The following is a 13,226-nucleotide window of genomic DNA, read 5'->3' on the forward strand; positions in this document are numbered from 1 at the left end:
CGCTGCAGGTGGGGGCCGGGGGCTCAAACCTGGGTCTTTGTGCATTGTAATACGTGCGCTCAACCAGGTATGCCACCACTCGGCCCCATGAAAGAAATTCAGACCTAAGCAGTTATGGGTTAGGAATTATGAAATGTCTTTAGGCAGTATTTCACATTGCTCTGGTTGAAAGGATTTTAAAGATGCATGTTAGAAGAAATGGTGTTAAAATGGTTCTAGGACAAATTCCTATATGCAGGTAGGGCTGGCTTCCTACAGCACCACCAAATAATGCTCTGTTGGCTTAACTTTATTCTAATACTATATACCTAGAGATAGTATCAGATTCCATGGGTAAAGAACTCAGTCCCTAGAAGCCAGACCTTTAACTTTCTGCATCCCACAATGACCTTGGGTCCATACTCCCAGAGGGTTAAAGAACAGGAAAGCTATCAGGGGAGGGAATGGGATATGGAGTTCTGGTGGTGGGAATTGTGTGAAGTTTTACCCCTCTTATTCTATGGTTTAGCCAGTGTTTCTTTTTTATAAATAAAAAGTACCACCCACCACTTTATACACGCATCACATGCCCAGGTTGATATTTATGCCCTAACTAGCCAGCTGTAGATTATAGAGTTTCCAAGGACCTTTTCCTTGGACTTCAAATGACAGTGTTAAATCTTGGTTGTACTCTGACCAACTGACTATAAACCAGAGGTTCCCATAACCTTCCTACCTTCAGATTCTGTTAGATACAACAACTTATAGAATTTAGGGAGCTGTTCTTAGTTTAATAATTTATTTATATATTTATTTATATTGCCACCAGGGTTGCTCGGTGCCTGAATGATGAATCCACTGCTCTTGTTTGTTGGTATGCATGAGACCCCTTCTGTTTCATTTGGTTTAAATCCCCCCTGCTTAACACTATTCTATTTACATAACCACTTCATTCTATTTACATAACCACTGTTAACAAGTTCCACCCTCCCTCCAGGGCATTTGTGGTTCAGTGATAGGATTCTCCCCTAATCTGCCCCCTCTTTGTCACACTCTGATTTTCACCAGTCACTTTTCTCTCCACCCTCTCTATGTCACATCCTGTTTCCACCCTACTTCGCAAGTATATATAAAGACAGCATTGTGAGTTTTACAGTACTGTACTTTGAGTTTAACTTAGCTCGTCTTAGATTGTGCTATGTCCTGCATGAATAAAGAGATACTGCCTACGACCCAGCCATGAATCCCGGGTCGTCTGTTACCCGCCCGTGAAGCCAGCCCGGCGAAAACAACATAACCCGTCGAAAACAACACTTGTTGGCTTTTCTTTTTTTCTCTTTCTTTCTTTCTTTCTTTCTTTCTTTTCTTTAGGACAGATAGAAATTAAGAGGGGAGGAAGAATAGAGAGGGAGGGAGAGGGAAAAAGAAACCTGCAGCCCTGCTTTACTGCTCATGAAGCTTCTTCCCTGTAGGTGAGAAGCAGGGGCTTAAACCCAGTCCTCACAGCATGGTAATGCATGTGCTTAACTGGGTACACTACTGCCCTGCCCCTTATTTTATTTTATTTCACTTTAATTTTATTTTGTTTTATTTTTTACCAGAATACTGCTCAGTTCTGTTGTATGGTGGTGCCGGAGATTGAATCAGGGAACTCAGAGCCTTGAGCATGAAAGTTGTTTTGCATAACCATTATGCTACCTCCCCAGCCTGCCAGCTTCTATTATTGTTATTATTATTTTAGATAGAGACAGAGGCAGAGAGAAAGAGACCATAGCACCAAAGCTTCCTTCAGTACAGTGGAAGCTGGACTTGAATCTGGGTTGTGCACCTGACAGAATGTCACACTATCAAAATGAGCTGTTTTGTTGACCCTAGCAGGTTATTTTTAAAAGATTATGATAGGACATATGATGAACATCTGGATTCTAGAAGAGATAGATAGAACACAGTACAGGAAAGGGGTGCAGAACTCCTAAATTATCAGGCTCGCCACTTTCTATCTACAACAGCTTTGAAGCTTTTTGAACCAGGACCTTCTGGGGGCCTTCTGGAGACTTTGTTTCACTGGTTATGACTGATTAAATCACTGGTTATTGATGATCAGTTCCACTTCCAGCCCTTCTCCCACAGCAGTGGATTCATCATGCAGGTTGAGGGGTGGTCCTATCCTCCTCCATTAGACAGGTTATCCTGACAATGAGCCCCTACCCTTAGGGTGAGGTAGGGGCCATTCCAGATGTTGTCTTATTAACATAACAAAAGACTATCCTGAATTTGGTTAATTCCAATTCCCAGCATCTCATATGCCAGAACGTTGCTCATATGTGTATTCTCTCCACTCCCTTAAAAAACCCTAATGTCTAACCCCCCACCTGAGATTAATTCGATTTGAGTTTGACTCAGGTATTGCTTTTTCATTTGTTTACTCAGAGCACTGCTTAGCTTTGATTTAGGTGGTGGTGAGGATTGAACCTGGAACCTCTGGTGCCTCAGGCATGAAAGTCTGTTGCTTAAATCTTCCTTCCACCTCTGTTGTTTATTTTAAACATCTTTTGGGTGATTTCACTAAATAAGGTTGAGAACCACTGAAGAACATAAATCATTAGGAAAACTGATTTTTTTGGCTTTGAGTTTGCATTGTCCTCAACAACTGGTTGAAAATGCTGGAGAGATGTCAAGGTGAAGTAACTGCCCCCCCCCCCCCACACACACACACATACACACATATTGATAGCTAAGAAGCATCTAGCAGACTTTTTCTTTGATAATTATCACTTTACTGCACTGACATTGTTTAGATGGGTGATTTATGTGAACCTATATCAAAGAAATGCCAGAACAGAATCTGAGTTTTTTCATTTGAGATCATATTCTGGGTAGTACTCAATTGTTCTTTTGAATAACCATGAGATTTTCGTCTTTTTCTATAGTTACCTTGTTAACAGACCTAGCTCAGGACTGTGGTTCAAATTATACCAATAGGTGTCGCCAGAATGTGACAAATGGGTAAACAGAGAGATCCAAGGATAAAGTTTGTTGAGAAAATTTTGAGTTTTTTTAGTCCTGAAGGGTTTTGAAGGAGACGAGTCAATGCAAAAGAACTAGTGGAGGGCTGCAGTATGTCTTGAAAGTTTGCTGTAGCTTCTAAGGATTCTTCGTTTTCTAACCTTGAACTGCTTCTATAACCACTACTCCCTTCCTCCTCCTCCTCCTCCTCCTCCTCCTCCTCCCTCCCACCTCCTTCTCCCTTTCTTTCACTCCTCCTTCTCTCCTCCTCTATTCTCCCTCCTTTGTTTTCATATTTTATTTATTGGGTAGAGAAAGAAATCAAGAGGGAAGGAAGAGATAGAAATGGAGAGAGAGAGGCACTGCTCATGAAACTTGCCCTCTGCAGGTGGGGAACAAGGACTTGAACCTAGGTCCTTGCACATTATAACTTATGTGCTCAACCAGGTATGCCACCACCTGCTCCCTTCCCCTTTTAAGATTTTATTTAACACTAAGTAGAGGGGAGAGAGAGAACGAGAACCAGAGCATCACTTTGGCATATGGAATACAGGGGATCAAACTTAGGGCCTCAGGCTTGAGAGTCCAGTGCTTAATCCACTGTGTACCTTCTAGGCCCTATACCCTTATTTATTTAATTTTTAAAAGATTTATTTATTTTTAATAAAGAGAAAGGAGAGAGCGAGAGAATCAGAACATCACACACTGACACATGCAGTGCTGGGGGTTGAACTTGGTACTTCATATTTGCTGGTTTTATTTTAGCCATTTGCATCACCTCCCAGGTTGCATCTTTGTTTAGTTTTATCTTTACCTTAGATAAAATATGTTCAATATCTATACATTGGCATTAGGTGATTTCCTGTGTCATATTACTTTCCTTGAGACCTTTTTCCTATACATAATCCAAAATTTTTTTCTTTAGATTTTGTAAAAATATTTATTTATTCTCTTTCATTGCCCTTGTTGTTTTGTTGTTGTTGTTGTTGGATAGGACAGAGAAATGAAGAGGGGAGGGAAGTCAGAGAGGGAGAGAGAAAGATAGTCACCTGCAGACCTGCTTCACCGCCTGTGAAGCGACTCCCCTGCAGTCCACCTGCCCTTGCACTTTGTGCCCCGTCTGTTTAACCTGCTGTGCTACCACCCGACTCCCCATAATCCAAAATTTACTACACTCCATTTCTCCCCTTGTTTCAGAAGTCAGCAGATTTCTTTACTCTTCATTCTTTCTTAGGCTGAAAGGTTGAGAGACTGGCCAGGTAAACCAGGTTAGGCCCAAATCTCAAGGAGAGGGAGAGGGAGGGGGGAGAGACAGAGAGAGAGAGTTGTGTGTGTGTGTTTGGTGATGGTGGATCCAGGGCCTTTCACCTGTGTGAACTCACTGCTCTGGGCCTTTTTTTTTTTTTTTTTTTTAATTCAGAAAAGAAGAGACACCATAGCACCAAACCTTCCTTCAGTGCCATAGTAGTGCTCATGTGGTGTTAGGATCTAAACCTGTGCCATGCACATACCGATGCTGGTACTTTACCTTGGAATAGCTCTCTGACTCTGCAAGAAAATACATTAAAGCCCACCTGTCTGTATGTATCCATGTACGTCTCTCTCTTCTTTTCCCCTGCTTGAGCCAAGTAATATAAAACCAGGAACAAGGACCCAATACCAACTAGAGCTGAGATCCTATCTCTATTCCTTCTGTGCCCTGTGACCAAATCCCTTATCCCTTACATTGAATTGCTCAGGCCTTGTTTTGTAGCTGAAATTAGGTAGTTGTAGTTAGCAAAAAAAAAAAAAAAAAAAGTAAAATTTTAGTACCAATTCAAATATGTTTCATCTCTGACCTCTCCCCCCAAATTAAATTCTTGATAAGATTTAAATGCTCGCTGTCTCTTCAGATTCCTGCATTTCAAAGTCCTACATTTGCTTCAGGTCTGTTTTAGAGCCCATCATTTTCATTTAGCATCTCTTATTTAACCCAGCTGTACATGACGCTCATTTGTACTTACAGACTATGCTCTATCATCCCATACTTGTTTACATATACCCTCACACTTTCCTTCCCTCAGCTGGCTGCTAACCGTTGTGTTCATAGCTTCTCCTTTTGTACTTGGTATACTCGGTCTAGAATAGTAAAACTGAACATATGCATGAGGCAGGGGTGATGATCAAAAAGGGGGTGGGGGTGGCTGGGAGGGGGGATCGCAGAGTGATGGAGCCACATAAACCTCGGCAGAGTCCATGCTTTTAGCTGTGGTTTGATTGCAACCATAAAAGTATATGCTGAGCATTGATTGTGTGAGTAATTGTGCTAAGTGTTGTACATGTATATTTTATTCCAAGTAGGAACTGTATGAGGTAAGTACTTTGTCTCTATCTTATGGACAAAAATGGGACACTGGTCAAATAAACTGTCATGCGGAATAAGCACGAGGTGTTTTGCAGTCCATCTGTGAACCAGTCTGTCCAGTCAGTCTAGAGCTTCACCTGTTAACAACCTCTCTGCTGCATTGCCCATGGACCTCTGGTGCTATTAATTTGCTTACATCTCACCTGTAGTTTGATCCCAGTGCAAGGTATAGGGACTTCTTTTTTTGTTTGTTTAGTTTTTTGTTTGTTTTGGTTTTTGCACCAGGGTTATCGCCAAGCTTGGCGCTAGCACTGCAAATCCACTGCTCCTGGCAGCCATCCCCCCCTTTTTTTTTTTCCATTTTATTTGATAGGATAGAGAGAAATTGAGAGGACAGGGGAGATAGAGAGAGAGAGAGAAAGATAGACAGACACATGCAGAGCCTGTGTTAACACTTGTGAAACATCCCTGCTACAGGTTGAGAATGGGGAACACAAACTCAGATCCTTGTGCTTAGTACTGTGTGCATTTAACCAGGTGTGCCACTGCCCGGCTCACCCTCCCTCCCTTCCTCCTTCCCTCCCTCTTTCCCTCCTTCCCTCCCTTCTTTCTTTCCTTTTTTTTTTTTTATATGACAGGACAGAGATAAAGAGGGGATAGGGAGATAGAGAGACAACATCAGATCTGCTTCACGCTTGTCAAGTGTTCCCCCTGCAGGTGCTTAAACCTAGGATCTTGTGCATAATAATAACATGTACACTCAACTGGGTATGCCACTGCCTGGCCCCATTTCTTCTCTCTTTTTTTTTTTGGTTTTTGTTTTTTGACTTTTTAAATATTTATTTATTTATTTTCCCTTTTGTTGCCCTTGTTTTTTTTTTTTTTTTATTGTTGTTGTAATTGTTAATGTTGTTAGATAGGACAGAGAGAAATAGAGAGAGAGGGAGAGAGAAAGATAAACACCTGCAGACCTGCTTCACCACCTGTGAAGTGACACCCCTGCAGGTGGGGAGCCGAGGGCTTGAACCAGGATCCTTCCACCAGTCCTTGCGCTTCACACCACTTGTGCTTATCCAGCTGCACTACCGCCTGACTCCCCACTTCTTTGTTTTTAAGTACTCAGAATTGTTTTGCTCATTCAACAAGTTTCAAGGGCCATATCCATAAACTGCTTGAGTGACTTTCCTGGCCAAGCCTCTTCACTAAGTGCTGCTTCCTCATTCATGGCAGTTTTTCCAGTCCTAGACCATTGTCCCCAGTTTAGGTTAGTAGGATTCACTCAGTTTCAGATTTTTTTTTCCCTCCAGGGTTATTGCTGGGCTCGGTGCCTGCACCATGAATTCACCGCTCCTGGAGGCCATTTTTTCCCCCTTTTGTTGCTCTTGTTGTTGTAGGCTCGTTGTGGTTATTATTATTACCATTGTTGATGTTGTTCGTTGTTGGATAGGACAGAGAGAAATGGAGAAAGGAGGGGAAGACAGAGGGGGAGAGAAAAATAGACACCTGCAGACCTGCTTCACCGCCTGTGAAGCGACTCCCCTGCAGGTGGGGAGCCGGGGGCTCGAACCGGGATCCTTAGTCAGTCCTTGCGCTTTGCACCACGTGCACTTAACCCACTGCACCACCGCCTGACCTCCTCAGTTTCAGATTTTTATAATGCTATTACATTTATCTGAATGTAGCAAGATGATTTCTGCCTCTTAGGCAGTTGTCTATAGAGGCATGAATGTGAACAGTAGATTAAAAATAAAACCATAATGGGGTCCGGGCAGTAGCCCAGTGGGTTAAACACACATGGCTTGAAGTATAAGAACCTGCACAAGGATCCCAGTTCAAGCCCCTGGCTCCCCACCTGTGGGGAGAAGGGGGTCGCTTCACTAACAGTGAAACAGGTCTGCAGGTATTTATCTCTCCCCCTTTCTGTCTTCCCCACCTCTCTTGATTTCTCTCTGTCCTATCCAACAACAACAGTGGCAACAAAAATGGGAAAAATGGCCTCTAGGAACAGTGGATTTGTAGTGTAGGCACCGAGTCCCAGGGATAACTCTGAAAGCAAAGTAATAATAATAAAACCATAGTGCTGTTTGTAAGGATGATTGCTTATGCAACTGTTTTTTCTGTTTGTTTTTAAGGGTATTCCTTTCTGAAAAGGCAGATTTTGCAGCAGCCGGAGAGAAATCCATTAAGTGGGGGAAAATCATGAAGCTTATTTTATCTTTCTTTCCTTTTTCCCAGAGTCTGAATGGTGTTTGGCTGAATAGAGAACGCTTAGAACCTTTAAAGGTCTACTCTATCCACAAGGGAGACCATATCCAGCTCGGGGTGCCTCTGGAAAACAAAGAGAACGCAGAGTATGAGTATGATGTAACTGAAGAAGATTGGGAGAGAATATGCCCGTGTCTTGCCCCAAAGAATGACCAGATGATGGAGAAAAACAAGGGCTTAAAAACTAAAAGGAAATTTAATTTAGATGAATTAGAGTGTCCTGGTGCAGAAGACCCCTCAAACTTGAAAGTCAAAATCAATAAATTGTGTTGTGAACCCAGTCCACCAGTGAAGTCACACAGGAACAGCAAAGTGACCAGTCAACCTTTTGAATATATGGATCCTAAGTTGACTTCTCTTGAACCAAGCGAGAAGACCACAGGGGCTCATCCTTACTCTGGCTCCACAATAGTTGTTAGCCATTTTAGGAATCAGAAAGCTTCAAAGCCTATAGCATCTCAGAACAAGAACAGCTTAGAGATCTTTAAGGTTACCATGTCCAGGATTCGGAAGCTGAAAACACAGATGCAAGAAAAGCAGGTAGCTGTTCAGAATGTGAAAAAGCAGACCGAAAAAGGGAACTCAAAGAAAATTGTGAAAATGGAACAGGAGCTGCAGGACTTACAGTCTCAACTGTGTACAGAGCAGGCCCAGCAGCTGGCCAGAGTGAAGCAGCTGGAAAAAACTTTCCAGGAAGAGGAAAAACATCTCCAGGTATCACACAGGAGGGACAGTCTAAGACTGCTTCTCAGGGGTGGGGAGGACCTTTGTGGGTTTCTGACCAGAGCTCTCTTGAGTCAGGGACAAAATGCTGAGCACCAGTGACAGGACAGAAAGGGAACAAAAATTTTTTTACTTTTAAGTAAAGGAGGTTGAGCAGCATGGGAGGTGGCACATTGGAAAAGCAATGGACTCTTCTTAAGCATGAGGTCTCAAGTTTGATCCCTGGCACTGCATGTGCTGGAGATCCTTTGGTGTCTCTCTCTCTCATGAATTTATAAATTGATCTTTGAAAGTAAGAGAGAGAAAAATTGAGTACAATATTAAGGCTTCAGCCTGATGATCAGATCTAGAGTTAGAGTTGAGGTGCCAAAATGTGGTAAGGTGACTAGCAGAGCCAGCCTGGATATAATTGATCTCAGAATATCTAGCTGAGGCATCTCAAAACTGATCTGTATTCAGAAAGAGGTTAGATGAAGGTCAAGATGCCCCAAAGCCAAAGCTAATACTTGTCCTTACGAGCTATCTTTCTTTTTTTGTCTCCAGGGTTATCGTTGGGGCTTGAATCCACTGTTCTTGGTGGCCATTTTTTCCCCCATCTTACTGGATAGGACAGAGAAAAATTGAGAGAGATGGAGAGGTAGAGAGGGGGGAAAGAAAGACACTTGCAGACATGCTTTACCGCTTGTGAAGCTACCCCCTGTAAGTGAGGAGGTATCTTTATTCTGATCAAAGCCAAATCAATTAATCCCAAGGCAAGTATGGTTCAGTTACTCCTCCTTATTCTAACTGGCAACTTGTTAACTGTGTTGGTTAGTTACTCTTATAGCTAACCTAGGAAGGTGGGAGACTAGGGAAAAAAATGTATTTATGGGCTGAGGAGACTACGCAATGGTTATGCAGAAGACTCTCATACCTGAGGTTCAGTCCCTAGCACCAACATAAGCCAGAGCCTAAGAAGTGCTCTGGTCTCTCTAATTTAAAAAAAAAAAAAAAAAAAAAAAGGAGCTGGGCTGTTGCACAAGGTTCTGGGTTTGAGCCCTCAGCTCCCTACCTGCAGGGGGTTGCCTCGCAAGCGGTGAAGCAGGTCTGCAGGTGTCTATCTTTCTCTCCTCCTCTCTTTCTTCCTGTCCTCTCTCGATTTCTCTCTGTCCTATCCAACAACAACGACTATGACAATAACAAGTACAACAAGGGCAACAAAAGTGGGAAACATGGCCTCCAGGAACAGTGGATTTGCAGTGCTGACACCAAGCCCAAGTGATAACCCTGGAGGCAAAAAAAAAAAAATGTGTTTGTGTGTGTGTGTGTTAAGAAGAAGAAGAAAGAAAAAGAAAACATTTTTGCTTCTGTCCTGAGCAGTCAGCATGGGAGGGCACAGGTACACCATGACCTAATTGTTAGGTTGAGTAATAAGCCAGCTTCTCTAGTGACTTTAACAGAAAGGCAAAATAATGACAGTGTTAGCTATGTCTCAGTAACACCAAATATGTACCCACCCCTGAGTCATTTGTTTAAATGATGAACTCTTACACAAGCTTCCAAGCTAGAGCTCATCCTGGTCCCTGCTCAAAATGTCAGTTCCCATCAGGCAAGACCCACACATTTTACTTCTACCTTCTTGCTCAGGTAATATTGAATGTCAAGAATTCCCCACTGTTGACTTAGAACTAAAAAGAACCAATCAGGATTGAAGTGAATAAACCAAACTTTTGTTTACTTTGCTCAGGGAGAGGAACAGCATTAACTTACTTCTAAGCAGTTTATAAATTTTATTCTACTCTCAACCTCCCTCCTGAACTGGTAGTATTAGCAAAGGTTATGGGTTAAATATAAATATGTCTTTTGGGAATATGTTACTTGCTTATGTGTATGTTTTTGCTTTCCCCCCCCCCCCCCCGACCTGCTGCTTCACTGCCTGTGAAGTGACTCCCCTGCAGGTGGGGAGCCAGGAACTCGAACCAGGATACTTGCGCCAGTCCTTGTGCTTTGCGCCATGTGCGCTTAACCTGCTGTGCTACCACCCGACCCCCGTATTTTTTGCTTTCCTTACCTAGTCTGGACTACTTCCTGAAATTAATAAAGGAAGGCATAACTCTATATAGTTTGTGGATGGTACCTCCACCGTAGCAGACCTCTTTAAAGGCTAACGTATACAAGAACAAGAGTTACTGTAATATTTGGTTGCTCTGAGCATGCATCAAGATATAGCAATAAAATCTTTTTGCATGCCAAAATGGTAAAGAAAGACAGAACAAGTTAAAAAAAATTAAAAAGCAGCTTACTTATTAATGAAGCAGGATTTGGGTTGGGGGTAGTGCAAGCATTATTCTGGCACATGCAAAATTCTTGGAGTCAAACTCAGGACCTTATGCTTGAGAGTTCAAAGGTTTATCCACTGTGCTACCCTCAGACCACCAGAGAAACTATTTTTTAAAAAATTTATTTATTTATGTATTTATTTATTCCCTTTTGTTGCCCTTGTTTTTTATTATTGTTGTCGTTATTGATGTTGTTATTGATGTTGTCATTGTTGGATAGGACAGAGAGAAATGGAGAGAGGAAGGGAAGACAGAGGGGGAGAGAAAGATAGACACTTGCAGACATGTTTCACTGCTTGTGAAGCGACTCCCCTGCAGGTGGGGAGCTGGGGTTTCGAACCAGGATCCTTTCACTGGTCCTGCGCTTCACCCGCTGCACTACCGCCCTAGACTATTTTTTCTGAAGTCAATTTTTTTTAATACTTACTCCTTGTTGCCCTTGTTGTTTTATTGTTGTAGTCATTATTGTTATTGATGTCATTGTTTTTGGATAGGACAGAGAGAAATGGAGAGAGGAAGGGAAGACAGAGGGGGAGAGAAAAACAGACACCTGCAGACCTGCTTCACTACCTGTGAAGCGATTCCCCTGCAGGTGGGGAGCCGTGGGCTTGAACTGGGATCCTTATGCCGTTCCTTGCACTTTGCACCACATGTGCTTAACCCGCTGCGATACCGCCCGACTCCCAGAGAACACATTTCCAAATATGAAAAGGTCACATATAAAATGCTTAAAGTAAAATGCATCAGGTTCTTTGTTAACTGTATTTCTCCCTGCCACCAAGTCCTGAGAATTGATCCTATCCTTAATCATGGTGCTTCACATGGGTTTTCTTGAGCACCTACATTGCCTAACTCTAACTTAGAGTTTGAATAGTTATTCAGATACTCAATAAATGGTTTCTACTACTGTGAAATGTATCATGAGAAAAGATTTTTTTTCCTGCATAATAAGACTTTTATTTAAGGTTTTCTTTCTCACCTTGTCTCATTTTTAAGATGAGCAAATGATCCATAACAACTTTTCTTAAGCATCTCTGTTAAAAACTATATATAAAAGTCATATATAAGATTAAATCTCTAATTTTTGAACACAAAACACTAACTGAAAATAGTTCTTTTTTTTAATTTCTTTATTGGGGAATTAATGTTTTACATTCAACAGTAAATACAATAGTTTGTACATGTATAACATTTCTCAGTTTTCCATATAACAGTACAACCCCCTTTCGGTCCTCTGTCATCCTTCTTGGACCTGTATCTGAAAATAGTGAGGTAGTCAAAAATTTTGCAAACATATAGATGTATTATACACATAATATAGTCAGAATAGGGTGTTGCTGTTGTTGCCATCTCCAGGACTTCTCCACTCTGGGCTGAGTTTTTAGAATACAGAGAGGCGGGGGCGGGGGGGGGGGTTAGGCGGTAGCACAGTGGTTTAAGCACACGTGGCACAAACCTCAAGGGCTGGCGCAAGGACTGTTGTAAGGCTTCCGGTTTGAGCCCCCTCCCCACCTGCAGGGGAGTTGCTTTGCAAGCAGTGAAGCAGGTCTGCAGGTATCTAGTTTTCTCTCCTCTTCTCTGTCTTCCCCTCTTCTCTCGCTTTCTTGATTTCTCTCTGTCCTATCCAGCAGCAGCAACAGCTGTAGCAACAATAACAACCACAACAAAGGCAACAAAATGGGGGAAATGGCCTCCAGGAGCAGTGAATTCATAGTGCTTACAGAGCCCCAGTGATAACCCTGGAGGCAAACAAACAAACAAACCGGAATACAGAGAGGCAGGGGAAGGAGAAACCTCAGCACCAAAAACTTCCTTCTATTTGGTAGGGGCTGTGCTCAAATTTCAGTTACATACATGGCAAAGCAACAAACTAGCCAAATAAGTTATTTTGCTAGCCCAGTCAGAACAGTTAGTATTTTTTGTTTTTTGTTTGTTTATTTTGTTTTTATTTTTGCCAGAGCACTGCTCAGTTTTGGCTTCTGATAATTGGGGGATTAAACCTGCGACTTTGGAGGCATGAGAGTTTCATTGCATAGTTATTATATTACCTCCCCACCCTTATCAGAATGATTTTAAGTAAAATATATTTAAATAAGAGAATTCTACTTGGCATATTAAAGGTGTAGACAGTCTTTTTGTTTGTTTGTTTTTTTCTTTCCACCAGAGGACCGCTTAGCTCTTGTTTTTGGTGGTGTGCAGGATAGAACTTTGGAAATTCAGGCTTAAGAGTCTTTTTGCATAACAATTATGCTATCTCCTCTACTAGTAGACACATTTTAAAGGTGGAAAGGGCCTAGAGATTTCTTTTTTTTTTTTAAATTTATTTCTTTATTGGGGAATTAATATTTTACATTCAACAGTAAATACAATAGTTTGTACATGCATAACATTCCCCAGTTTCCCATTTAACAATACAACCCCCACTAGGTCCTCTGTCATCCTTCTTGGACCTGTATTCTCCCAGAGTCTTTTACTTTGGTGCAATATGCCAATTACATTTCAGGTTCTACTTGTGTTTTCGGGGCCTAGAGATTTCTTATAGAAGATATTGGATGGGAATCAGGCAGTAGCACAGCAGGTTAAGTGCATGT

The 13,226-nt window shown here is 42.0% G+C and overlaps 1 protein-coding gene across 3 annotated transcripts in view; it reads left to right on the forward strand.

Annotated features, from left to right (window-relative positions):
- Nucleotides 1-13,226, forward strand: part of RNF8 (ring finger protein 8) — a 39,348-nt gene that overhangs the window by 7,434 nt on the left and 18,688 nt on the right. For all 3 annotated transcript variants that reach the window (XM_060189727.1, XM_016185883.2, XM_060189728.1), the window contains exon 3: nucleotides 7,565-8,308. In XM_060189727.1, coding sequence (XP_060045710.1) covers nucleotides 7,565-8,308 — 744 coding nt within the window. The remainder of the gene's footprint in view (nucleotides 1-7,564; nucleotides 8,309-13,226) is intronic.

This window comes from Erinaceus europaeus, chromosome 4 (assembly GCF_950295315.1).
Source record: "Erinaceus europaeus chromosome 4, mEriEur2.1, whole genome shotgun sequence".
Lineage (NCBI taxonomy): Eukaryota > Metazoa > Chordata > Mammalia > Eulipotyphla > Erinaceidae > Erinaceus > Erinaceus europaeus.